The 26,060-nt window shown below is 42.4% G+C and overlaps 2 protein-coding genes across 3 annotated transcripts; both read left to right on the forward strand.

Moving 5' to 3' along the window:
• Positions 1-110: 110 nt before the first annotated feature.
• On the forward strand, positions 111-11,744 carry srp72 (signal recognition particle 72). The gene is made up of 19 exons (XM_061251602.1): positions 111-234; positions 1,266-1,386; positions 1,685-1,808; positions 2,446-2,589; positions 2,848-2,959; positions 3,917-3,948; positions 4,599-4,723; positions 5,313-5,370; positions 5,539-5,670; positions 6,123-6,251; positions 6,619-6,691; positions 6,911-6,975; positions 7,065-7,160; positions 7,516-7,619; positions 8,259-8,336; positions 9,152-9,289; positions 9,378-9,415; positions 9,935-10,094; positions 10,904-11,744. Exons 1-19 carry the CDS (start codon positions 135-137, stop codon positions 11,076-11,078), a joined length of 2,004 nt encoding a protein of 667 aa, XP_061107586.1. The 5' UTR covers positions 111-134; the 3' UTR covers positions 11,079-11,744.
• A 2,166-nt stretch (positions 11,745-13,910) lies between these two features.
• On the forward strand, positions 13,911-24,809 carry arl9 (ADP-ribosylation factor-like 9). Of its 2 annotated transcripts, none has more exons than XM_061252368.1 (5): positions 13,911-14,403; positions 17,216-17,263; positions 21,247-21,415; positions 22,375-22,550; positions 23,420-24,809. In XM_061252368.1, exons 1-5 carry the CDS (start codon positions 14,239-14,241, stop codon positions 23,597-23,599), a joined length of 738 nt encoding a protein of 245 aa, XP_061108352.1. In that variant the 5' UTR covers positions 13,911-14,238; the 3' UTR covers positions 23,600-24,809. The 2 variants fall into 2 exon arrangements, with proteins under 2 accessions (XP_061108352.1, XP_061108353.1); XM_061252369.1 differs by lacking the exon at positions 13,911-14,403 and adding an exon at positions 14,501-14,556.
• The last annotated feature ends 1,251 nt before the right edge of the window (positions 24,810-26,060 follow it).

The following is a 26,060-nucleotide window of genomic DNA, read 5'->3' on the forward strand; positions in this document are numbered from 1 at the left end:
ACACAGCGGATAAATTAATTGAGATAAAATGTGATCTAACCTGGATATGATACAGAACAAGGGAATACAGAAGCTCTTCCGTGGCATTTCGGAAGTGCTACACAAGCTCTTCCGCTGTGTCTCGTGTGGGAAAGATGGCGAGTGGTGGAGCGGCTGTGGCTTCCCTGTGGACCGAAGTAAACCGCTGCGGACAGAATGGGGATTTCACTCGAGCTCTGAAATCCGTCAATAAAAGTAATGTTGTTTATTTATATGTTGTGGGGGAAGCATCATTTTCTCTGCCATTGCGATTGTAAACAGGTGTCCGGATATTTTCATTTGGGCTAAAGTTAGCTATCCATATCAGCATTTTTGCTTCAGCAGCAGCTAGCTAGTGAAGTTAACCAGGGGCACTCTGCTGAAGTATTCATTTAATTTAGCTTGATCACCCGTTTCCCTGCTATTAATGTAAAGAAATACGACCATTTAATGTTTATATTTTAATGTTATTGAGTGCTGATGGTAGAGTTGATTTGTAGCTAGCTGTATTTTGACGTTTGTTTGAGAGTTTGCTTTGATGAATGATTACGTGTCCTAGTTTAGCTGTACAGCTAGAGCTAACGTTAGCTCTGCTAACTTACCGGAGTTATCAACGTTACTGCTGTAATGTTAGTTGCTAGCATCATGTCGTATTGACGCATTTTTGCCACTCTCAAGACTAGTTGTTTTGATTATGTCTGTGGTCAATAAGTGCACCATCAGCACCTCAAACAATAAGACTGGTCTGGGGTAGAGCATACCAGGCTTAATTTAGCCAGCTCGTTGTAGCAATACGGTGAGACTCCCAAACCAGCAGTCGGTACCATAATGTTAGTATTTACAGCGCACACTGCTAAGAATTTAATTAATGTGTGCTAACTAGTTGTATGTTGCTATAACGAATACGCTTTTAACAGATCGTAGCTGATTTGGCTAGTCTTTATTGTTTTAACATTAACATTTGCTTGCAAGCTACCAAGCCACATTTTTGTTGTGATCATTGCGTAACTTACTTCATCACCGTTAGCCTAACGTTACTTGTCTCCCTTTTTGATTAAAATAATCTGTTATTTAGATAATTATATGAAACCGGTGTTTTTTTCCCCTCCAACCACCTTACCGTTTTTGCAGGATTATCTGGTGCCTGTGACCAGTATAGGCTATATAACCAGTGGTTATTAAATTCCAAAATGGGGTAAGTGAAGTGGTAATTCGATGTGTGATGTGTGATGTGTCCTTACTCTCAGTCTTGCAGGAATGTAAAGACGACGTGACCGCTCTGCAGTGTAAAGTCGTTTGCCTTATCCAGAGCGGCAGCTTCAAAGAAGCGCTGAATGTCATTAGCAGCCACACAAAAGTACTCAACAGGTAAGAACTCGGACGCCACATAAACATGAAGAATCAAATGCACTGAAGCAAGCTATCTCTTTTAAGACAAGAGTTTGGTAGCCCCATTCCTCAAGGGCCAGTGTTTTGTTTCCGCAAATTACCCTTTCACAATGAGCTTATGGGCTGTTCACAGTAACAGTGTTTCAGTTGTAAATTGGAAGACTAACATTTAATATGTAGTCTTTAGCCGTCATCCATATGTTCAAGGAATGGGGTTCCTGACTTCTGGTTAGAGAAAGGTACTGTAGAAAAGGTTATGTCCTCTGTCCCTCCGTAGTGATGCCATTGCCTTTGAGAAGGCATACTGTGAATACCGGCTGAACCGCGTGGAAAACGCCCTGAAGACGATTGAAAGCGCCGCGGAGCAGACGGACAAACTGAAGGAACTCTATGGCCAAGTGGTAAACCCATACCCCTTTTTTTTTTTTTTAATCACTCTGGTTCGGTGGTGCGGAAAAAGCACTGAAACTAACCCCTTTATTCTTGCTGTCATTCAAAATGTAGCCTAGTGGCTAAAGTACTTGACTGGGACCCGGAAATTGGTCGTTGAAGCCCAGGTGTAGCCACAATAAGGTCTGCTCAGCTGTTGGGACCTTGTGCAAGGCCCTTAGCTGCTCCAAGGGGGATTGGCCCCTGCTTACATGACATTACATTAATGGCATTTGGCAGGCGCTCTTATCCAGAGCGACATACAACAAAGTGCATACCCATACCCATAGCCAGGGATAAGTGCGCTGAAAGACCCTAGAGGGAAGTACAATTTCAACTGCTTAGTTCAATCAACTAAGTTTCTGTGGATAAAAGTGCCACCTAAGTAATAAATTATCTAAATAGTTTGAACAAATTGGCATGTATAGCATGTTCCTCCTTGGATGGGGCTGTGGAGCAATTGGTATCTTTTTTCAGTTGTACGGGTAGGTACACGCATAAACTCTAACCCCTGTGACCAGTTGTGCCGGCAGGTACTCATATGTACCGTAGCCCCTGTGTTCAGTTGTACAGGCAGGCATGCATATAAGCTGGAGTGTCTGTGTTCAGTTGTACAGGCTAGAGCGTTACACCGAGTGCCAGGCCGTGTACAGGGACCTGATCAGGAACTCGCAGGATGACTATGAGGAGGAGAGGAAGACCAATCTGTCTGCAGTCATGGCAGCCATCAGTACCTGGGAGAAGGCCACTCCGGTAAATCGGAATTTACACATTCTCCCTATAACGGAATTAACACCTTCTCCCTATAACGGAATTAACAAATTCTCCCTATAACGCTATGGGAATGTGTTCAATTCACTCATTGAATGTAAACCAATTTAAATTAATGTGCACTTCAGTTTTTAAATGCAGTGTTTGATTTTTTTTGTTTTGGCTCAATGGTGAAATTTCCCCCACCTTACTATGTTTGTCATTCATTTAGCTGTTGCTAACATGTCTCCATCTCTACAGGAGGACCTGGGCTTGCCCGAGACCAGCTATGAGCTCTGCTACAACTCAGCCTGCACCCTGATTGGTCAGGGCAAGCTTCCAGAAGCCATGAAAAAGCTGAGAGAGGCTGAGGGTAAGGGAGAGGCTGAGTTTAAAAATGCTACAAGCAGACTGATATTCCATCCAGCAATAGCCAGCCCTTGTGTGACGGTCTTTATGAGGGCAGTAATGCCTGATATTAATGTCTTTGGTGTTCTGCGTGTCAACCTGTTTGTTTTGCTCTCAGTATATTGCATTTGTGAGTTTTACTGGCCAGCCTAGAATGTTCTTGAACAGCTTTGTGACTGTTCAGATTGTTTTAGTTCTTTGGTAGGGCTGTTTTGCTTGGACTTGATTTAATGAGAATTCACAGTGATGCATATATGTGCTGATTGTGTATGCTTTTAATAATATTTAATATGGATTCAAGGCCCTAGTGTTGGCATTTCAGGCTGCTAAGGGGACTGCCCCACATTACATACAATCCCTGATCACTCCCTACTCCCCAGCTAGACCACTCCGGTCTGCCAGCTCTGGTCGCCTTACGATTCCCTCTCTACGGGCACCTGGCGGTCGAGCTGCACGTTCACGCCTGTTTTCCGTTCTGGTTCCTCAGTGGTGGAATGACTTGCCTACCACTGTCAGGACAGCAGAATCCCTCCCCCTATTTCGACGCAGACTCAAAACACACCTCTTCAAACTCTACCTTAGTCCCCCCTCCTGATTTACCCCGCCCCCCCCTTCTGATACCCCTATCCCTGTCTAACCCCCCCCCAAAAAAAAAAAAAAAAAAAAAAAAAAAAAAAAATTGCACTTATATGACGACTATATGTTTAGAACAGCAGTCCAGGTGTATTTTTCTAGTTCTGGATGTGATGCTTTGACTTGTGGTAGAACCTATGCACTTGTAAGTCGCTTTGGATTAAAAGCGTCTGCCAAATGAATAAAATGTAAAATGTAAATTTTTATTGTCCATGGAAAGGTCCTCGTATCATTGCTTGGGGCTGGTAAATGTTTCTCTGAGTAATTTTGTCTTTGGCCTGTTTTTCAGAGCAATGCAGGATGTCATTGTCAGAGGATTCAGTAAGTGTTGTTTTAACTCCTTATGAAAATAAAAGTACAGAATGGTCAGACAAGCCTGCAAATTACACACCACCATCTGTATTTCAAGAAAAGCAATGTTTATATAGGCCACATAAATGGGGTTTGTGGATTTTTCCATCTTATGCGGAGTAGCTGATTGTACACTCCACATGTAAACAGTTGTTTATAACAAGTCCTGTTACCTTAGCATTTACAAATGCAGGATGGGCTCCTCCACTGTATCCAGCTTCCTGCTGGGGGTCAACGTTCATGCATTCACAGAGAAGGGGGAGGGATTAACAGTGCTGTGGTTTGAGGGTGTTTGTTACTGCAATTCCTCTCTTGTCTGTTAGGAGTCCAAAATTCCCAATTGTACCTTTAATTCTGTTCCCACTGGGGAGTTTACCTTACTTCCTGGTTTGGGTTCAGTCTTGCCTAATTTTCCCATTCACTGTTTTTCTGCAAAGCCTATGTCATGGTAAAAAAGAGCTCTATGATCAAAAACTTAATTCAACTAAGAATAAGAATTCCTGAGTGTGCATAACAAATGTGAAACAAGCACATGTGTGTTATAGTTAGTCTATATTAAGTATGTGTGATGTTGCCCCTGCTTATGTACCCATGTTATATAAGTGGTGTGTTCTCACCAGGACATGACTGAGGAGGACATAGACTCGGAGCTGGCTGTCATCCACTCTCAGATGGCTTACGTCATGCAGCTCCAGGGGAGGACTGAAGACGCTCTGCAACTCTACAACCAAGTTATCAAACTAAAGTGAGTGTCTGTCAGTAGGGCACTGGCAGCCAGGTTATCAAAGTAGTGAGTGTCTGTCAGTAGGGCACTGACAGCCAGGTTATCAAAGTAAAGTGAGGGTCAGTCAGTAGGGCACTGACAGCCAGGTTATCAAAGTAAAGTGAGGGTCAGTCAGTAGGGCACTGACAGCCAGGTTATCAAAGTAAAGTGAGCGTCCATTGGAAGGGCAGATGGCAGACATCCGTAATAAATGAAATTAAATACTAACAAAATTAAATACTTTCTAAATCGATTCTACACTGTTCTAGTGTAGCAGAGACCAGAGGTGAGAGCTGGTACATGGAACATTCACTGTGAATGGGGAAAACCAAGTGGAGAAAAACAAGTGATCTCTCTTGCCGTTTGATCTCTCTGTTAGCTGCTCTTGTGTGGAGTGGATTTGAAATGCACAGAAGACATACGGCCCCTACTCTATCAGGCCTGTGTTTGTAGTTGTCTTCGTCCTGGTCCTTTAGCCGGGTTATCTACCTGTAAGACTGCTGTGCTCCAAGCTTATGCAAAAATGATCTTAAAATGCGTTGTGTTAATTCTTTTTTTTTTTTGCACACAGGCCAACGGATGTGGGATTACTGGCAGTGACTGCTAACAATATCATTACAATAAACAAGGTAAACGCACATATTAACACGCACTGGTCCTCGTGTGTATAGGATGTGTACATGTCCTTTTGGGTAGAGGTTCTGTTCTATTGCTGTTAGTGTAGTGAGTGAATTATTTCTGTATCTTCCCTTGTTGTTTCCTGCTAATTCTCTCACTTTCCTTCTCTCTCTCTACAGGACCAAAATGTGTTTGACTCCAAGAAGAAGGTGAAGCTAACCAACGCAGAAGGAGTGGAGCACAAGTTGGCCAAGAAGCAGCTACAGGCCATTGAGTTCAACAAGGCCTTACTGGCTATGTACACCAATCAGGTACTGACCCCTGAACTCCGCCTCGGTGCAACTGCGTGGTGCAGGGATGTCCGGTCTTGTCCCTGAAGGGCTGATTCGGCTCGTCTTGGTTTTTCGCTGCAGCAATATAGTGCCAAATTGAACCGATTGAGTTCTGCATAAAGGCTGTGATTATTTGTTTATCATTAACTTGATCAGTCATTCGGCTGCGATTAACAAGTTGATTCCAAATCTTCCTTTTGAAACCACAAAGACGTTTTCATTTTATTGGTAATGAGGTACTTACTGGTATGTTTTCTGAAGACAGCCTTTCAGATTGTTTTTATTTATTTATTTTCCCCCCCACCCAATGTTCTTGTTTGTGATGCTGAATTGTGGTCATTTGTGTCTTGTAGCGGTGTTTGAAGGCCCGTGTTGAGCAGTCTGTGGGTCCACAGACCCGTTCTTGTTCTAACCGGTCCGTTCCCTCACAGGCTGACCAGTGCCGTAAGCTGTCGTCTGGCCTCCAGTCTCTGAACCCTGGTCACCCCAGGCCGATACTCATCCAGGTGGCCCAGCTCTGCAGGGAGAAGCAGCACGCCAAGGCCATTGAGCTGCTGCAGGTACCGGTCCCGATTCGTTGCGCTCGTAGCGTGCCCAGTCCTGATCCTGGGGAGATCCAGATGTTACAATTACATGTTCTATGATCTAGGGCTATGATGATGAACCTTTTCCCTCAACAGCACTTTTCATGAAAAAAAAAGAATTCCATGTCATTAACCACTATATTATAAAATGTCACATGTAACATTTTGGTGGAATTGTAACATTTTCCCAGCACGCCTGGCACTTAACGTTCCACAGCACCGCGGCTGCAAAACACGGGTCTAGAGGTTTAAACCTGAGCTTAAACTCCAGTTAACAATGCTGTATTTGACCCTGTATATTTCAGTTTGTCTTTACTGAAGCCATTTTTCCCCTCTCTATCAGCGCTTCTCAGAACAGCACCCAGAGAGCGCGTCTGAAATCAAACTGACCATGGCACAACTCTACCTAACTCAAGGTACTGTACCATGGAAATGCTCCTGTGACTGTAGACTTTTTAGAAACTCTTTTACAGTTATATCTGCAAAGGGTACTGCATAAGTCAAATTCAATTATTTGTATGATTGTTGGAAGAAATGGTATTGGAGAGATGTTGCAAATTAAATCTTGAGTGTGGTCATAGTGGTTATTTTTGCACACTTTATATTCACGCACAGCTCTTTGTTTCTGTCTCAAGCTCATGTCACAAAAGCGTGTGACATTTTGAGATCGGTTGAAGAATTTAAGCACAAGCCAGGGATGGTAAGGCCTTTCATACAAGACACTTATACATTAAGCCGACGGGGTGCGACATATCACTCAGGCTAATATGGGTTTGAACCGGCCCACAGGTCTCTGCTCTGGTTACAATGTACAGTCACGAAGAGGATGTTGACAGCGCTATAGACGTCTTCAGCCAAGCCATTCAGTACTACCAGGAAGAACAGGTACGGCCCAAAAACCTAGTTAAAAAAATAAATGAATTACTCTAGCTAAAATGCACAGAAATACAATTTACTCTCCCATTCCTGTAATGGTAAGAAATGCCTGCATTGAAGTTTGGGAAGTGACGTAGTGGGGGGGGGGAAAGGAAAGTTAACTTCAGCTACTAAACTCCCAGGGCCCGCCACTCGCTACATTAGCCGATGCTAATGCATCATCACGGGCCTGGGATTTCAGAATTGCGGTCCAAACCCCATAGTGTGCCATCGAAATGCCCTCTGTCGCGGTGGACTGACGTACAGCACGAGTGTGTGAGTGTCCTGGAAACGCGTTAAGTCGTTTCTCCTTCTCCTCCTCCAGCCTGGGTCCTCTGGGCATCTCTCACTGGTTCGCGAAGCGGCCGATTTCAAGCTGAAGTATGGCAGAAAGAAGGAGGCCATTAGTGACCTGGAACAGCTGTGGAAGTGAGTCCCTTCCTGGTAGTACAGTTTTTTTGTTTTTTTTCCCTTCTTTCTTTCTTTCCTGTCAGTACATACACGTGCACATACACACAAACCATACGCACCGCACGCACACATGGTACTCGAACACAAATCCAAAGCGTTGTACAATTGATGCTTCTCATTCGCCCATTCATATACGCACTCATGGTGATTGGCTCCTATGCAAGGCACCAAACAGCTCGTCGGGAGCATTTAAGGGTTAGGTTTCTTGCTCAGGGACACCCTGGTTCAAGCCTGTACTCAAGCACAATAAAATCATTAGGATACACTTGCAGCTGTAGCTGACTCATTCACATGTCAGATAAGATTAAATCAATTGAATAATTAAGACCAGAAGACGGATCGGCCCTTGTTGTACACCCCGAGTTTAACCCAACACATACTCACACAAATACTGGTGCGCACACAAGCGCGCTACGGACTGTATCTCCCACCCGCAGCTGCGAATGACATCGTCACTTCACAGAAGAAGTGGCCTTTGTTTCTCCCTCAAGCATCTAATGCTTTAGGCTGCTTTTGACTGGGGCTCATTTTTTTATTTTATAAAAAGGGTGTTTTGATGACACAATTCAGATTTGATTTTCTTTTTTTTGTTTGTAGGCAGAACACCAATGACATCCACACTCTGGCTCAGCTCATCTCCGCTTACTCCTTGGTGGATCAGGAAAAGGCAAAGTCGTATCTTTTCCACTGGATATGTATATATAAAACATTTTTATTCATTTTATTTTGTTGTGCTGTTTCAGACATGATCTGTGATCAGGCAAGTGGTGGGTTTCAAATGTGGCAGGGATCCTGCTCTGCTTTTGTTGCTCCAGTGAAATGGATAACATGGATAATCTAATGCTAGCAAAACACTTGAATCCAGCCACACTTGGTAAAGGAGATGAAGGCACCAGGGGTCCTTTTAGGAAAGATGCCTGTGCCTTGGCCATCGAGCAAGCAATACTAGAGTCGCCGGCCAGTGTCACTACTGGATCTTGTTTAAATGTACACTTAGATTTGCATTACATTTTAAATGCATTTGCTTTTAATCAGTAATGTAAGGTGACCCTGAAATTTGAAAACACTTTATAGATCCCTGAGAATTTTCAAATTGTAAACATACTGCACTGTCTTGTGAAATTTGAATTTTGGTAAAAGTTGGTAAGTGTAGAAGTTTCAACTGTGTCTAAAGGAGGTATCTTTGGTGAGCAGTAGGTACACTTAGTGGTAGGAAAAGGTGAGTGTTGCTGGGCTGAATAGCCTGTTCTCACCATTATGTTATGTTATCTTAAACTCTAGTTCTGGAACAGTGAATTTATTCAAATTTATGCCTTTGTAAGAAGGGTTACCAGGGAAATGTGCTAAAATCCAACAAGACACTGACCCTCCAGGGCTTCAGTTTCAGACTGAGTTTGATTACTTGACCCCAGTGTGGTGAAGTCAGCCGCTACATTCACATGCATTCTCAAGCATACATGGAGGAATTCTTAACCCCCCTCCCCTCCCAGACTGAGCAAGCACCTGCCCTCCCCTGAAACAATGTCCTTCAACGTGGACGTGGACGAGCTGGAGAACTCGCACGGCGCCACCTACGTCCGCAAGAAGGCGGCCAAAGTGACGGGCGAAAGCCTGCCCAAGGAGGAGGGGTAAGGCCACGTCTCACCCGCCGGCTCGGATTGTTCCGGAACTCTACTTTGTGGCTGAAACTATTTATGTTGTCTTCTCATTCCACAGACAAGGGGATGTAAAGAAGAAAAAGAAGAAGAAGAAAAGTATGTTTTCCAAAATACCTTTTGGGTTGGAATTATTTTCTTTGGCATTCCAGAAATGTTAGATAGGGAGCACAAAATTACCCAATCTATGTTCTGGTGATGGAGCTTACCTCTTAAACTGATTAGCTGTTGGTTCGGTATATTTGTTAAAGGGAGTGGTTTTGGGAACCGTTTTCAGCGACAGCTGGCATTTCACTGTATCAGGAGTTCATGGATGCGAGTTGGCATGTGAATATTTGCTACAGGATATCACCCCTGAAACAATCGTTCACAAATTTTTAATCTAGCTCAGTGAGATGTATTCTCTTGTTAGGTACGGCTGAATTTCAAAACTCACAACAGACATGCCTGTGTTGCATGAAATTTTCACACCCTTTTTCTGGATTTATACTTGTGTGTGTGTGTGTTTGTTTTAATCAAGTAACCTACACTTATCGAAAGTATACACCACTCTAAACTACCACATCAGTTTGTTTGCTTCAAGATGAAACATTTATTTTTCCGCTTGGCTACGTGCAGGCAAGCTTCCCAAGAACTACGACCCAAAAGCGACCCCTGACCCCGAACGGTGGCTGCCAATGAGGGAGCGGTCATACTACCGCGGCAGGAAGAAGGGGAAGAAGAAGGAGCAAGTGGGCAAAGGAACCCAGGGGGCCACGTCTGGAGCCGTCTCCGATCTGTGAGTCTGAGCCCCCTTAGCATAGCCACCCAGCCAGTGCCGCGCCTCTGCCAAAAACACACAGCCTCTGGTCCCCTTTAGTGCTCCCCCTTTAGCTTAGTCTTATCTATAGCAAGTTGTGTGGATTACATTTTTTTAAAGTTAAAATTCCTTTTAAATGAATCATATTCACTGCAATATGGATGGTCAGTACCAGAATTTTGGTAGTCAATACCAGTTGCAGTGAAATTCCTGTTTTTGATACCTAATTTGATATCACTGTAAAGGAAATTCATACTTCATACTTCAGCATACACTTTTAGTAAAAACCAACTATTATTCAGGTAAACAATATTGTGCTTGCATTCAGTAATGTATGTAGGCTGTAGTGTATATGGAAGATTATGTGAAAAGCAGACAGCTTTTTAAATTTTAAGTTACAAAAAATCTTCCATAGTCTAAACCATGGTTTGCTGTTTTCAGTTGTTTTCTTGTGTTCATTGACGTTCCAACTTTCCTAAACGTCTTCCTCTGCTTGTTGTCTATTAGACAGGAGTGTGGTGGTACCAATTTGGTACCACGGAGTTTAGTGTTGTTAAAAACGCAGCCTCTCTCCTGACTTAAAAATGGGCTAATCATACACGGTAGCATTAGTCCTATTTTTAAACCCCTTGTGTGTTGCTGCAGTTAAGACCATAATTGGTTATAACCGTGACGTAACCGGTTGCCGGGGCAGCAGAGCTAACCACAGCAATCTCGTTAACGATCGTTAATTGGACGGGGTCGTGTTGCGGCGCGCTAACGCTTCTCCGGTCTCACGCTGTTGCCAGGGACGCCAGCAAGACGGCCAGCAGCCCTCCGACCTCCCCCAGGCCGGGCTCGGCTGCGGCCGCTGCGCCCGCCAGCAACGTGGTGCCTCCCCGGCAGCAGAAACCGGCTGCCTCGGGCGCTACGCGGAAAAAGCCCCAGCAGAAGAAGAAGAAAGGAGGGAAGGGGGGGTGGTAACCGTGTGGACACCCCAACACCCCCCCCGGCAACCACAGGGACACGCACCCGAACAACCACAGGGACACACACCATAGCAAAGGCTGAGGAGGAGCCCCGTCTCCATCCTCAGTCTCAACCACAGTTCACACGGAAGGGACTGAAGCCAGTCGCAAGCTTTCAAGTTTTAAAATCTTTTCCTTTTTTTTTTTTTTCCTTTTTTTTTTTTTTAAATTATTATTATTTTTTTAAACATCTGAGTTATGGTGTTACTATGTATTACTGCTCAGAGGTAGAGCTCTTCATTGTAGCCATTTCTGCCACCTTTTTGTTTGAGGATGCAATTTGCAGAGTGGCATGGTAAATTTAAAGTGCCCTCCTGTAGTCAATATTTTTCCCTCTTAAAATGTCTGCATGTTTGACATGACACATTAGGCCTTTTTGTTTTTTTGTTTTTTTTTTGTTTTGTTTTTTTTATCAACCAAATGAAGAAATGCTGCGTATGCAAAGTTAAAATATATTTATTTTTTAAATTCCCTACATAGATGACATCTGAAGTATAATTTCAGAAATATGACATTATCGGGATGTTGTATGGGGAACCAATCAAAATAAAGAACTGGGCAGAAAGTAGGCAGATTGAGTATTTGGCACATGCACAATAAATTGGGTTCCTTGACAAACATCTTTAATGATTTTGTGTTTTTCCTTTTTGTGATTTATTTTGACATGTGTGGTGGGGGGGGCCAGAACTACACTAACCCAGAGTTGCTAAGAAGCAACAGGACGGCATTACAAAATGGGTTTACATGTCCTGTATCGCTTACCAAATTAAAGCATGTGAAATCCACCACTACGCAGTTTGGTAGATGTATACTCAGTGGCCACTTCATTCAGTACATCTGCTCGTTAACACAAACCGCAAGTTCCTCCAAAGAAGTAATGATGTGGTGCCAGACGTGGTGGTTCCAGCATGTCCAAGGCTGTCCTCCAGGGATTTTCATGCATAAAGTCTCCAGTGTTTACAGAAAATGGTGTGGAAAAACAACATCCGGTGAGCTTCTATGGGCGGAAAACACCTCGCTAATGAGAGGTCAAAGGAGCGTGGGCAGACTCGTACAAGCTAACAAAGGTCACGAATGCTGAAATAACACCTTTTTACAACCGTGGAGTGCAGAAGTGGTTGGGCTCGAGCAGCAGAAGACCACAGCGGGTTCCACTCCTGTCTGCTACAGTGGGTGTGTGATCACCAAACCTGGATGATTTAAGAAATGACATGCATATGGTAGGGTCAGATTTGGCAGAAGGGTAATTCCATGTCAACTGGACATACTTGTACTGAATCGTCACAGGATTTTTTTAGATTTAGCACACTGATTTGGCCTTCAAGTACATCCCTGAAACCAAAATTGTACTTGTCAGATTGTTAATCTTGGAAGATTTGGGCTAACAAAGTTACAAGTGTAATTTTGGTTCAAGGGTTCTTATAAAGCCAAATCAGCATGCTGAATCTGATTAAATTCTGTCACAATGGAATGCAAAAGGTTTTGAGTTGACATGGAATTACTCATAAATGACATAAATCCACGGCCTTGTGTCAGTGATGTGAGCTGGTGGTGGTTTTCTTGGCACCTAGTAAAGTGGCCAATGAGTGTATTTCGCCTAAACACTACGTTCATGATTGCCATTTAATTGCCGACAGATCAAGTTTTTGAGTTTCGAGTGCATGGTGAGAGGTGTTCTCACTTTTCAGGCTTTGACATTTTTTTTAACTTACATTTCTTAATTTTTTTTTTTTTTGAAAACCACAGGCACCGAAATGATTGGCACCACTAACAATTTTACTTTCATTTAGTTAATCTCAGTCTAAAGGAACTAGATTAGAGTTAGAAAAAGTAGAAAAAGATTAGTTAACAAGCATGCAAAATCCCTTTTCATCAACCATCGGTATAGGAAAAGCCAAAGAACTGTCAATTCAGAAGACACAGATGGTCATTGATGGCATGCAAGTTCATATTATTCCCACAGACAGTAAAGAAGATGGTGAGGGGGGCCAAATAAAGATTGCAGTTCAAGGATTGCAGAGATTGGTTGTGTCTTGAGGTCACAAAGTCATCATTGGATGGATCATTGATGTTTTGGAGATGTTTTGCTGCCAGTGGTCCAGGGTTATGATTTAAGATCAATGGCAAATTCAACAACGTACTAGGAAATCTTGGCAGCAAATCTGGTCGCCTCTGCTAGGAAGCTGAGTCTTGGTCATAGGTAGATTGTCCAGCAGGACAATGAATCCAAGCATACATTTAAAAAAAACACACAAAAAAAACCATAGTTAAGTAAAAACAACAACCATGTTATGCAATGGCCATCTCAGTCCCCAGATTGAAATCCCATGAAATACCTGTAGTCTGAACTGAATGGTGGAATATCCCAAGGACATCAATGATTCTGAAAATGTATGCATGGAGGAATAGTAAAAAATCCCTCCAAATGTGTTATCCAACCTTAACACAAATTATTGGAAAAAGACAAGGGGGTCAATAATTCTGGAGCCCACTGTATATAATACCATTCGTTTAGAAGTTGGGTAGGTTATTTGGCACTATACTATGTGATTTTATTTGAGAGAATATTGTATCCGTTACAATAATTCGAAGGAAACATTTTAATTATGTGTTTATGGCGTAAGATAATGCAGATCGTATGACAAGGAAGAAGCGTTTTATTTTTATTGCAGAACGAAAGCGAGGTAACCTTATGTCTTTGCAAAGCAGACATTCAGTGGGAGGCTTCGATGCAGGATTAGGGTGTATATAACGTTACCTAATCGTCAGTGACTTTAACAACCGACTTTCGAGTGGTAGCGGTCGCTTCTAGGGTCGGCCTCCGTTACTGTTGTATTGTAAAGGCGTTATACTTGCACCGGTATTATTTTTCATAACGTTGGACAAAGTGGTATGAACATCTGAAGTTGATGTTTGCTGGTTTGCTGTTGCTAGGAGTCTTCGTACACGCTCGTAAAACGGGGAGCTGGGATGGTCTGTTTTGAAGCAACAGCCCACTCGCTGGTTGAAAGCGGAAACAAACTTTCGCACTAGGCTAACTCGTGGGTGCACAATGCTGCACGGAGTGAAACCCTGACATCTCAAATTTCTTAAGAATCATTTTATTAGTTTCCAACATGCCTGGTTTGAGAGAAGCTGGACTCGTGGGTGCTGCAATTGCTCTAACTGGGGGAGTTGTGTACGTAACGTGGAGTTTTTTGTCTTCGAGGCAAAAACCCGAAGAGCCTGTTGAAATAGAGCCCGAGAAAGAAACCAGTACAGAGGCCCCGGTCGTGCCAGAGGTAACCTGGATTTGTGTTTGATTGTCTGTTAGTTTACTTTATTTGCTTGGCCAAGTCCATTTTTGGGGGCACGCCTACCTTATAAATGGCAATACCTGCAGCGCTTCCATGCTGCGACCTGTGGCTAACTAACCACTGTGGACATTCTAAACGGTCAGCCATACTGCCTGCCATTTACTAAAGCTATGGAGCACAAAACCTTATTTACAAACATGTTTACGAATATGCATCGTTAATTGTAATTCGAGTATAGGTAATTGCTTACCTATAGGAAACTTATTGTTCTTTGTTAGCATTGGTTCGGTTAGAAAAAATAAGAATGACTAGCTAAATTTAGCTTAGCCACAGAGCCGTGCGTTCCGTTTATATTGGAGTCATTTCTGATTGATTCATTACTTTTTCGCTTTTAAATGTTATATATATAATTTGCAGACTTTGTATAAAAAATAGGAATGCGTATATCAATATCCACGTAACTTTTTAGCTATAATGGTCTGTGCTAGTGTTGCAGAATTCAGAATCTTCCGTGCTGCGAGGACTTGTTGATAAACCCAAACCGCCTGTTGCCAATCCAGTGCTTAACATTTAACAGTGCAGGTTTGTCTTGTTATTTTCGTTGCATTAGAACTCTTCATTGTCTACCAAATAGTTTGTTTCAGTGGCTAGGTGTTCACACTTTCTCCTCAGTCTTTAATTTAATCAGTTACGTGTTTTAACTCTTAGTCTGAAGCCACACATTCTGCGATGAAATCGCATCGTATCCCACTGGGCTCATTCAATCGGTCGCTTGTGGGCGTGTTTGTGTTCTTCATATCATACGCAGTGGCGTATCGTCAAATGTAGAGAACTTTCAGTAATCGAAACAGATGATGACTCAACCTGTTTCAACTCTTTTGGCTGAGTAGGGTAGGCCAGTGTGTATGCTGGTTTTCGTTCCAACCACAATTGCCATCTAACATGTTAACAAGCTGTTAATCTTTCTTAATTTTCATCTTTAGTGGGATTATTTACCTTAAACCACATTGTCAGAAATAGCTTTGAAATTGCATGAATAATACATTTACCATGTTCATATTGTGCTTAGCTTACTGCCCCCTCTTGCAAACAATTACATAAGAAGAGGTAACAAATAAGTTAATTAACAGGCTCCTAATTAGGTAGTTGAACACGTTTCAATTGTTTTTAGTTTTTTTCCTTAAACCCATCAACACAATGCAGGTTTGCCTTGTTGTTCATTATCTTCCAAATGGTTAGTTTTGGTGACCAGGTGTCCACACTTAGAAGCCTACTGATTCACCTTAGTCTTTAATTTGATCAGTTAATTATTTACCAATTTTTCTGCAAAAAGGAAAACATTGTTTGCAATGTAGCACAATAAGCACAATATGAACAGGGGAATTATCTGATAAAATGTGCTTTAAGAGGGTAAGTATTCCCTCTAAACATGAGAGAAACCGCTTGTTAAAATTCTTGAATTGCAATTGTGGTTGGAATGAAAACCAGCATACACCAGTTTGGGAACCACTGGGGTAGGCTACTGCTCAGTCTTAAGTAGTTTTTTTCAGCGCACCAGCCATGGTTAGGCCTATATGGGTGTAGCTAGGAGTAAAAAAGAGAAAAGAGGAGAAAGATAAGCATTTGGACTGAGTCAGTCGGCACATTTTGCAGATCACATTTTGTTGATCTCCAAAACAAGGATCTCAAATCCTTGAGGACTGCTGGGTTTTTTAATTTATTTTTTATTTTTTATGTGTTTCTGCATTAGAGTGCTTAATTCAAGTCACTGATTGGCTAACAAGGCTGCACACAAGGCTGCTGATTGAAAGCTAATCAAAAACCAGCAATGGACTGGAGTTGGAAATCCCTGTTCCCGGAGAAAAGGATGGCTTCCCACTCTGAAATTTTGTCCTATTGTCTTTGAGACTCAGTGTGAACTAGCCAGTCGGGCCACTCTTGGAAAAGGCTGCCATTTTGAGGCCTATATCGTACAGCAGGATTACTGAGCTGGATAACTACACTGGGTAAAATCTGGAACGATCTCAAATTTGGGAACATGGCCTGAAGTAGTAATAATATTAAAAAGAGCTGTTCTTGGTTTTACTCAATGCAGCTATGCAGCTAAATCCTGTTCAGTGACACAGTCTCCTGCTGCTCAGTGAATGCATGCGTTTTGTTTAATTCCCCAAGTATTGCAGGCCTTTTTTCATCGCACTGGTGATTTGTTTTTGCCCGGCAGTGTCATAGTACGAATACTGTGAGGCAGGGGTTTTCAATCTTATCCGAAAACGGCCAGTGTGGGTGCAGGTTTTTGTTTTAGCCCATCATTATATGGTCTTCATAAGACCATGGAGGTATCTTTGTGCTGGGTTAAAACACCCCTGCTGTAAGGTATGAACTGAAATAACCTGGCAATGCACTATATTGTAAAAGAGTAGCAGTTGTTTGATCTGGCATCAATCGATAAAGCCCCGTGGTCTCCCTTTAGAAGTGAAGGTCTCACACCCCTGCTGAAGGAGACTTGGGCACCGTGTCCTGAACCCATTTAAATTCAAGCACATGCAACAGTATCCCTGCATACTATCTGACCAGATTAGCATGCTGTGCCTTGGTATGTTTTTCAAAAGGCTGAACGGACAGGAAATGCTTGATTATTTTTATTGTGGGGGGGGGGGGTTACACGAAGCTTAGAGTAACTCTGAATGAACCACGTTTCAAATGGAATCGGTGTAGGCACTGTTCCAGTCACGGTGAGGTCAGATTTACAGGATGAAAAGTTTAACAGAATTACATGTTCTTTTCTCACACGACCCAGACAGTCCCCGCTGTTGCTGAGGAGCCGGAGAGAAACGATGTACAAACTGTAAGTTCACTCGTCCCTCTTTTTCTCTTTCAGCATGACTCTGTGCCTTCTACAATGCGGTGATATTTATTCCTGGTCCTAGAGAGCCACAGGGTGTGCTGGTTTTTGTTTTTTTCCCTTAATAGCAGCAACCAATTCAGACCCAAGAGACCAGGTGAGGCGAGTTAACTGTGTAATCGACTGCTTTCATTGATCATTTAAGTGCTGAATAACAACGAAAGCCAGCACACCCTGCTGCTCTCCAGGACCAGGGATGAAGACCACTGCACTTAGGTCAATGAATCAATGCATATGGGAATCCTGCTACAGCACCTCTATTGGGTTCAAGTCTGACCTTTACTAGGCCACTCCAAGACTTTAATAATCCAATCACACTTCAGCTTCAGCTCATGGAAAGATGACCAGACATTCTCCTTAAGAATTTTCTGGTACAGAGCAAAATTCATGGTTCCTTCAATAATGGCAAATCACCCAGGTCCTGAGGCATCAAAGGATCTCAACACCATCATAGTACCACCACCATGTCTGACTTGTTAGTGTGACATTACTGTCACACTGTCTTACTGTGACTCCTTTAAGAAGTCACACTTCTTCTACATTGATGTTTCTCTTGGTTAGCTTGCTCAGGCGGCCCGCAAGGTCAGTGGTTCGATCCCCGGTGTAGCCACAATAAGATCCGCACAACCGTTGGGCCCTTGAGCAAGGCCCTTTACCCTGCATTGCTCCAGGGGGGATTGTCTCTTGCTTAGTCTAATCAACTGTACGTCAACTGCCAATAATGTAATATAATATAATGAGCTGTAGCTGGATGTTATTGTGGGATCTTTTATGATTGCCTTGATGAGTTATCATTGTGCCTTTGGAAATATTTTGGCAGGCCAGACACTCCTGGGAAGATTCACTATACACGACCAGTCCCAGTGCCTTATAAATGGCTTTGTAACCCTTTCCAGACTGATGTTTCAACAACCTATTTCTCATCTCTTCTGGAATTCCCTTGATCCTGGCATAGTGTGCTTGTTGAAACATTTTGTGACTACTTCAATCTGATGGCGAGGTTCGAAATGAATTTGGTTTATATTCAACAGCGCTGGCTGCTAACAAGCCTGTGTATGTTCAATCAAATGAATCAAATTATTCAAATTATTATTGGTTGAGTAACTTTTCCATATGCGTGTTTGATAACTTTTTTGATATGCATTAATAGAGGAAATCAGCAAATACTTTTTAACAGTACTGTTTAGGCGTGACATGGCTAATGGGATGAATTTGCTTAAGACCCTGGTCAGTGTACCGTATGACAGATATTTACATTTTATCGCCAGTTACAAATTGCAATATACTGTAGCATGGAGTGAGTTACTGTTTTTACAGTTACCAAATATGGTAATATAGATATTATAGATATGGTTCAGTTAAAAGCGTTGTCTTATTAACCGTTTCTTTACAAGAATAATGTATTAGAAAATACTCCTGGCTGCTTGCACACAGTGCCAGACAGTTGCTATGCAACGTTGGTAAACTTTGGTTCTGCCAAGCATTTTATTATTTTGAAAAGGCGAATTGCTTGACGTGGCAAGTTTTCCGCCACCGAAGCGGAAAGTTTTCCACCACCGAAGAGAGCTCTTGCACTTCTGCCTGTGTACGGACACAAATCTCTCTCACCTCAACACCTGCATCAGTTTCTGGATCACGGGGAAGCGGAAGCCATTGCTCTGCATCCCTGCTTTCTTGCAAATCCTGGGCACGCATTGGATAACAGATTTTCATTTTGACTTGAATGACTGTGGTGACACGCCGTGACACACTCCTGGGAGGACAGAAGAGACTGACGTAGGGAGGCGTTTTATTCAGTCTCCGGGGAGCGGGGAGGGGAGTGAGTGCGAATGTGAACAACAGTATAAATAAACAATGAATTATTCGCCCATCACCCTCCCGGGATCGGGGTCAGAACAGCTACTAAAATAATAACGACAAAGAAAACCGAACTGTAGCTTTTGCTCTGCTGCTTCCACTCTGTCGTTTGTCAGCTCTGTGGCTTTCTGCCCCGGCTCTCGTACAATTGCTCCCTCGTCCGTAGTTCCTCGGTCTCAGACGCCTACTGTGGGAAAAAGCACACATTTAACAGCCTGGACAAATTCATCATGTAGCCCAGGTGTGTGTCTACTTAACCAGCAGGCTTGGACCTCAGTTTACCCTTCCCTTTTCCCATAAACCGTGCCTCACCTGCCACAGACTGCCTAGCCGCAGAGTGATAATTGAAATGGAACTGTTACTAGAACTCATAGCCATGGTATAACGTTATTTTATCGCGACTATTAACCAATCGGATAGCGAGATTCGTCCTTCTCGTTTTATAATTGCCCTTTAACTCTGTGGGCATATGAACTGGTTCTGACAGGTGGCTCCAAGGAGATCTGTCTGTCATACCAGAGCCTGTGACTTCAGAGACTATATGTGGCTGCATTCCAGACATGATCTGTGATGTCAGACTATGTGAATATATGTCTACATTCCTTCCAGAGCTTGATGTTGAACGTTCTGTTCTGTCCACTGTTAAATCTGAATCATTCCAATTTGCTGCAGTATATGACAGTTACTTCTCCTGACCGACTTGCTGAAGTGTTACAAAAGTGCGATATCACCAAGACATGATAGCCCACTTATAATCAATTGGTAATATTAACTTAACAAACCAACATTTTATTGTAACACAAGTAAATAGCACGAGATAGATAAGCTGTCTTTACACAACCATACCTAGAACATTATCTGAAAGGAAATCTCGTGAAGGAAAGAGGATATCTAGAGGGTGTCAGGAGAACCATGGTGCAAACAGGAGAGGTGGGTCTTCAGTCTGCATCGGAAAGGCACATATGAATTTTCATGAAGGAGTAAAGGACTATACTTGATTTTTTATTTCTTTTTATAACAGTTACAGTCATATGGCAAGACAAATATAAAAATAGTAAGAAAATAAAATTATTGCTGTAATGGATGCTTTCCCGTGTGTCTTCAAGAATATTCATGAACTGTAATGGAGCATAGGAAACTCAGGCTATTTAGGAAGGAGACTGTAGAAACTGCAGTCGTCTGGCAGTCGGAGGGTTGCCGGTTCGATCCCCCGAAGTGTCCCTGAGCAAGACACCTAACCCCCGTTTGCTCCTGACAAGCTGGTCGGTGCCTTGCATGGCAGCCAATCGCTGTTGGTGTGTGAATGTATGTATGAATGGGTGAATGAGAAGCATCAATTGTACAGCACTTTGGATAAAGGCGCTATATAAATTCCAACCATTTACCATTTAGAAGCTAATAAGGCTTGTGACATATTGCGGAATCTAACAGAGCCTGTGACATCGCAAACTGTAGTCCAGAGATCAGCAACTCGAGGGCTGAGAACTGCAGGTTTTCCACCCTCCCTTTACTTGGGAGTCAGATGTGAAGACAATCTGGCTAATAGGTAGAACCAATTCTCCGGGAGAAAAGAACCAGTGCTGGGTTTCCATTTGAGGGCCAGAGTTGATGATCCCTGCTATAGTTAAATAGGGCCTATGACATCACAGACTGTAGAGCTTCTCAACACCAGTGGGTGGCAGTGTAGCATAATGGTTGGCAAACTGGGTTGTAGGTTAAATTCCAGGGTGCGGCGCTGTTGTGCCATTGAGAATAAGCCGTCTGTATACACTTCACTGGATAAGAGTATAACTTATATTCCTAAAGTGTGAAGGTCAATTGTCTACGACATCAGACTGCGTCTACAACCCATCCACATTAAGCCCAACCTGGTCCTCAGGGTTCCTAGTAAGGTTGTCAGGGAAAACAAGGAGATGCAGAAACTGTTTGCCACTTTTCCCAAACTGAGTGTGCATGTTAGTATTGAAATTGACAGTGTATGTTTTTTAACTTCCTGTTCTATTCTCAAGCAGGTGTTAGGGCAGCCTTCTCTTTATCCCAGTTTAACAGCTTGTTTCTCTGTGCGGCAGGAGAGACCATCCAGCAGGCAGGTCCTGGTTCTCGGGTTGGATGGCGCTGGGAAAACCAGCCTGGTGCACTGCCTGGCCACGGGCACCCTGGAGCAGAACGTCGCTCCGACTAAGGGCTTCAACGCCGTCTCCATCAATAAAGAGGACCTCAAGATCGAGTTCCTAGAGAGTAAGTAGACCGAGCCTTCAATGTAGTAACATACTGTAGCTACACAGTGCGGTCACTAAAAGCTAGCATCAGCAGCTCACGGGCTGAGAACTGCTGGTTTTCCGCCCTCCCTTTACCTGTGGAGTCGGGTGTGAAGATAGTCTGCCCAATAGCACTAATTACCCAGGAGAAAACCGAACCAGGGCGGGGTTTGGATTCAGATGCTCTGAATCCGAAGGGAAATTAGTGAATGGTGCTCTCGGGACATGTTGTTAATTTTATTTACATCACCGTTCATTTTGGAGAGCGTTAATGCACAGTTAATGCAGTATATGCATAGTTGTTATACTTTCTTGTTTTTTTTATATAATAAATGCACCAGATTTGTGAAAAATCAATCATATGTTCAAGCGTATGAATGCAACTATTTATATTCAGGTAGTATGGAAAAATGCACGGATAAATGCAGATAAAAGGTACCACAATACATTATGGTTCACATGCAGACAAATTGAATCTGTTTGGTGAAGGCGGTGGTATAGATGATCAAAGGACCTACTGGAAAATGCGTTTCTCACACACACACATACAGACACAGAATAATCTTGCCTCTACCCTCTGTGTGTAGTTGGAGGTAGTGAAGATCTAAGGGCCTCCTGGAAGGTGCATTTCTCACACACACACACACACACACACACACACACACACACACACACACACAATCTTGCGTCTTTCCTCTGTGGTGTAGTTGGAGGTAGTGAAGATCTAAGGGCCTCCTGGAAGGTGCATTTCACACGCACACGCACATACACACACAATAATCTTGCGTCTTTCCTCTGTGGTGTAGTTGGAGGTAGTGAAGATCTAAGGGCCTACTGGAAGATGCATTTCATGCACACGCACACGCACACACACGCACACACACACACACACACACACACACACACACAATAATCTTGCGTCTTTCCTCTGTGGTGTAGTTGGAGGTAGTGAAGATCTGAGGGCCTACTGGAAGATGTACCTGTGCAAGGCGGAGGTGCTGGTGTATGTGGTGGACTCATCCGACTCCGCCCGCTTCCCCTTGGCCAAAATGCACCTTCACGAGCTGATTGCCGAACACCCCCGCCTGTCTTTAGTGGTACTGGCCAACAAGCAGGTCAGTGAACTACCTTTACCTCATTCATTTACATGTAGTTTTTGGTGCATAGACAATCCTTTTCATGTGGTCAACTTCTTGTAAATTGAAGGAAAGGTGCCACACAAATATGCATGTATATCTTATTAAAAACTTGAAATTTTGCCCGCCCTATCGTTTATACGACAGAGCATCATGATCTGGTGTAGGCAACATTATTCGAAACGCAATAAAAGTTCATATTCTGCCATGTGTGAGGCTGGCGCCTTTCATTCAGTCTACACACAGCATTCATCTCAGCTTTGTCCTGGGTAATACCTCAGTGAAAACGTTGCCGTGCAACTTTATGCAAGGGAGTGAATTGTATGTTCTCCTCTTTGTGCTTAAGTCTGTGGTTGTCATTCTAACAAGAATGCCTTAATTGACTCATTCAGCTGTATGCTTTTAACTGACCATGGCTGAGTACAGAATATAAGCAACAATTGTTACTTAGACAACAGAAATTACACATTTCACTTTATGTAGATAATGTGCTTCTACGAACTGAACAGTGTCTGTGCCGAATGCTGGAATTTATTTTTTTCCGGCAAGAATGTTGGCCGTGCTGAAGGCGGACCTATGCAAATGCACATATCGTGATGTCACAACAGCGGAAGTCCAAGCGGCTCATTCAAATGCACAGTTTGTTCATACAGTTTGTGTGGATTTATTGGGGCACTATGCATTTTGATACTTTCACAATGTTTTCTAGCACCTTCAAGTGCTTTATAATCCGCATAGCAAAGGAAATGTCATTTTGCACGTTTAAATGCAGAGGTGTGGGGGAGAGAGCTCTCTGGAGTGCAGCTGTTCACTGTTCTGTTGTGTGTTTTTTTTGTTCTTTTTTAAAGGATGTGGAAGGGGCGTGTGGTATCACTGACCTCCATGAGGCCCTGTTCCTGGAGGGCGTGGGAGACGAACGCAAGCTGTTCCTCATCGGGACACACGTGAGCAAGGACGCCGCTGAGATCCCCTCCAGTGTCCAGGACGCTCGGGAACTGATCGTTCAGATGGTGTCTGACGCCAATTAGCGGTCCCCCTCCAACCCCCCGCTTACTCCCCCCTCCACCCTGTCTGCACACATCACCTTCCCATCAGTGTGCATACTGTATGGGGGGTCATGTAGGCCTGGGTCAAGCTTTTGAAATATTTTTCTGTACCCGTTTGCCACCACGTCTATATTTGGAGGACTTAAGATTTTTTTTTTTTTCTCAATAGCAACCAGATCTATTGACTGTGAAAATATAAATGGATTTGAATGAACAGTCTTAAAACCAAATACTCAAAAGCTTTGTTGCCCAACAACATTAAACCAATGGTGAATTAAAATGAATAATAAACAAAAGTGTTAATGCTGCATTTGAGAACACTTGCTGACCACTGAGAATTTTCAGCAAAGAAATGTTATGAACCAAAACATACCGTTATAAAACAAAACAAAAAGAAATTGTTCTGAATATTGGTGGCAGATGTTGTCAGGAATGTTCAGGAGTTTTACTGGTGTCAAAAGGGCTGGAGTATTTCAGATTAAACCTTTGACCTGGCATTGATTATATTAGACGGGTGCTGCTGACCAAAGATTTCAGTACATTTGACTGTTTCCAGCCCTGGTTGCCAGCCCTGGTTTTGTTGCCAGCCCTGGTTGCCAGCCCTGGTTTTGTCTCCAATTGTCATCACTTTTTTCGGTTATTTATTTTTTTGACAAGACAATATGGAAAAACGACAAGATGTTTTTCTGGCTTTGTGTATGGTGAACATGCAGTTGAGCCAGGTATCTAATTGAAACACTACCAGTTTAATAACGAATGGTTTGATAACGCATTTGAAATTATATTATACAAACAGATGCACACTGAGGCTGGGTTTTGATCATTTTCTGTTTGCAATTATGTACATTACTATATACTACACATTACTGTACATGTAATATACATTAATATCAAGCATTGCCCCTTGCTTGATATAGTAAGTATACATTTGGTATAAAATCCAGCCTGGGTACAGTTCTTGACTTCTTGAAATAGTCATACTTTATTACTCTCCACTTTGGAAACTAATTTCATAAAGAAAAAAAGTGAGTGTTCATACCAATGGAAATAAAGACGTAATGGATATATATTCCTGTATGTTTTTACATGGGGAAAACAAAGTGCTTTTTCTCTTTTCTCTCTTTCGTACTACTGATTGGCAATTTACAAAGAAAATATATTTGTTCAGCAAATAAAAATATGATTAAGTTTTTCAGCGTGTGCATATCTGTCTCTGTGTCTGTAAACAACTCATCATTGAGTTTGAACACATGCCTTGTTATTCAGTACTTTTCTCATTATGGTCAAATGAGAAATATGTTATTTTAATATAAATGCATATATATAAAATGTATAATTATAATTATATATAATAATTATATAATTATATTATATATGTAAAATAATATTTAATATTAAACATTTCCCATTTAGTATTTTGGCTATGTTTACTATGGTTAATTTAATATTTAGCATATTGGCAATTTAATATGTAATCCTATTTCCATTCGAAGCAGCCTCTCAAGTCATTGTATGAATGCAAGACTAAAGCCTGATTTATACTTCTGCGTTGAATCTACGCAGAGACTATGGCGTAGCCTACACGTAGCCACATTCCCTACACCGTTGGCTACGCAGAGGCTACGATGCGTAGTTACATTTCTTGGGAGGTGCACGTCAGGCTTCGGCATAGGCTACGGCGTAGGCTAAAGCGTAGGGAATGCAGCTATGCGTAGGCTATGCCGTAACTTCTGCATAGATTCAACGCAGAAGTATAAATCAGTCTTTAGGCTGGGTTTCAGTCAATTTTGTCTTTGATTTTTAACTAAATTAAACATGACTTTGATTGGAAAAAAATAAAATGAATGTCTTCACAGTCCCAGTTTGATCAGTTCTTCAATTACTAAAAATTACTAATTAATCAGAGTTTGTGAATGAGTTTCACACATGCATTCACTTGTAAGGCAAAATTGAGGATGACTGGATGACTATGACTGAATACAGGTCTACCTCACTGTTTTAGCATACCAGGTTAGAGAATATGTCCATTTTATGCATTCATAATAACCAAGCTATGTGTGTGTCCCTCACATGTTGGGGTGGATGGGTGGTGGTCCATTCAGTTGGTAACTTCTTGTGCCTGCTTGTTCAATTGATGTTAAAACTCATAATTATGTTAAATCAAATAGTTTCAAATGTGTTTTTTTCCCTAAATGAATGGTCAAACGCATGTTTTGTTTTTGTGCACCAACACTGTTTGTGTGTCTGTCTCTGTGGATTGACATTTTTGTAGTATTCTATACATTTCAAATATTGGCAGTATTAGTGGATTTCAATTTTTTTAAGTTATCAAGTATTTATCTGATATCCAGTACAGTAAGTCTGAAAGATGTATGCCTCCTATATAGACACATCTACAGTAGGTGTTACTGTCCACTCACATATTCCCAGTGTTGACAGCACA

This window comes from Conger conger, chromosome 8, assembly GCF_963514075.1.
Source record: "Conger conger chromosome 8, fConCon1.1, whole genome shotgun sequence".
NCBI lineage: Eukaryota > Metazoa > Chordata > Actinopteri > Anguilliformes > Congridae > Conger > Conger conger.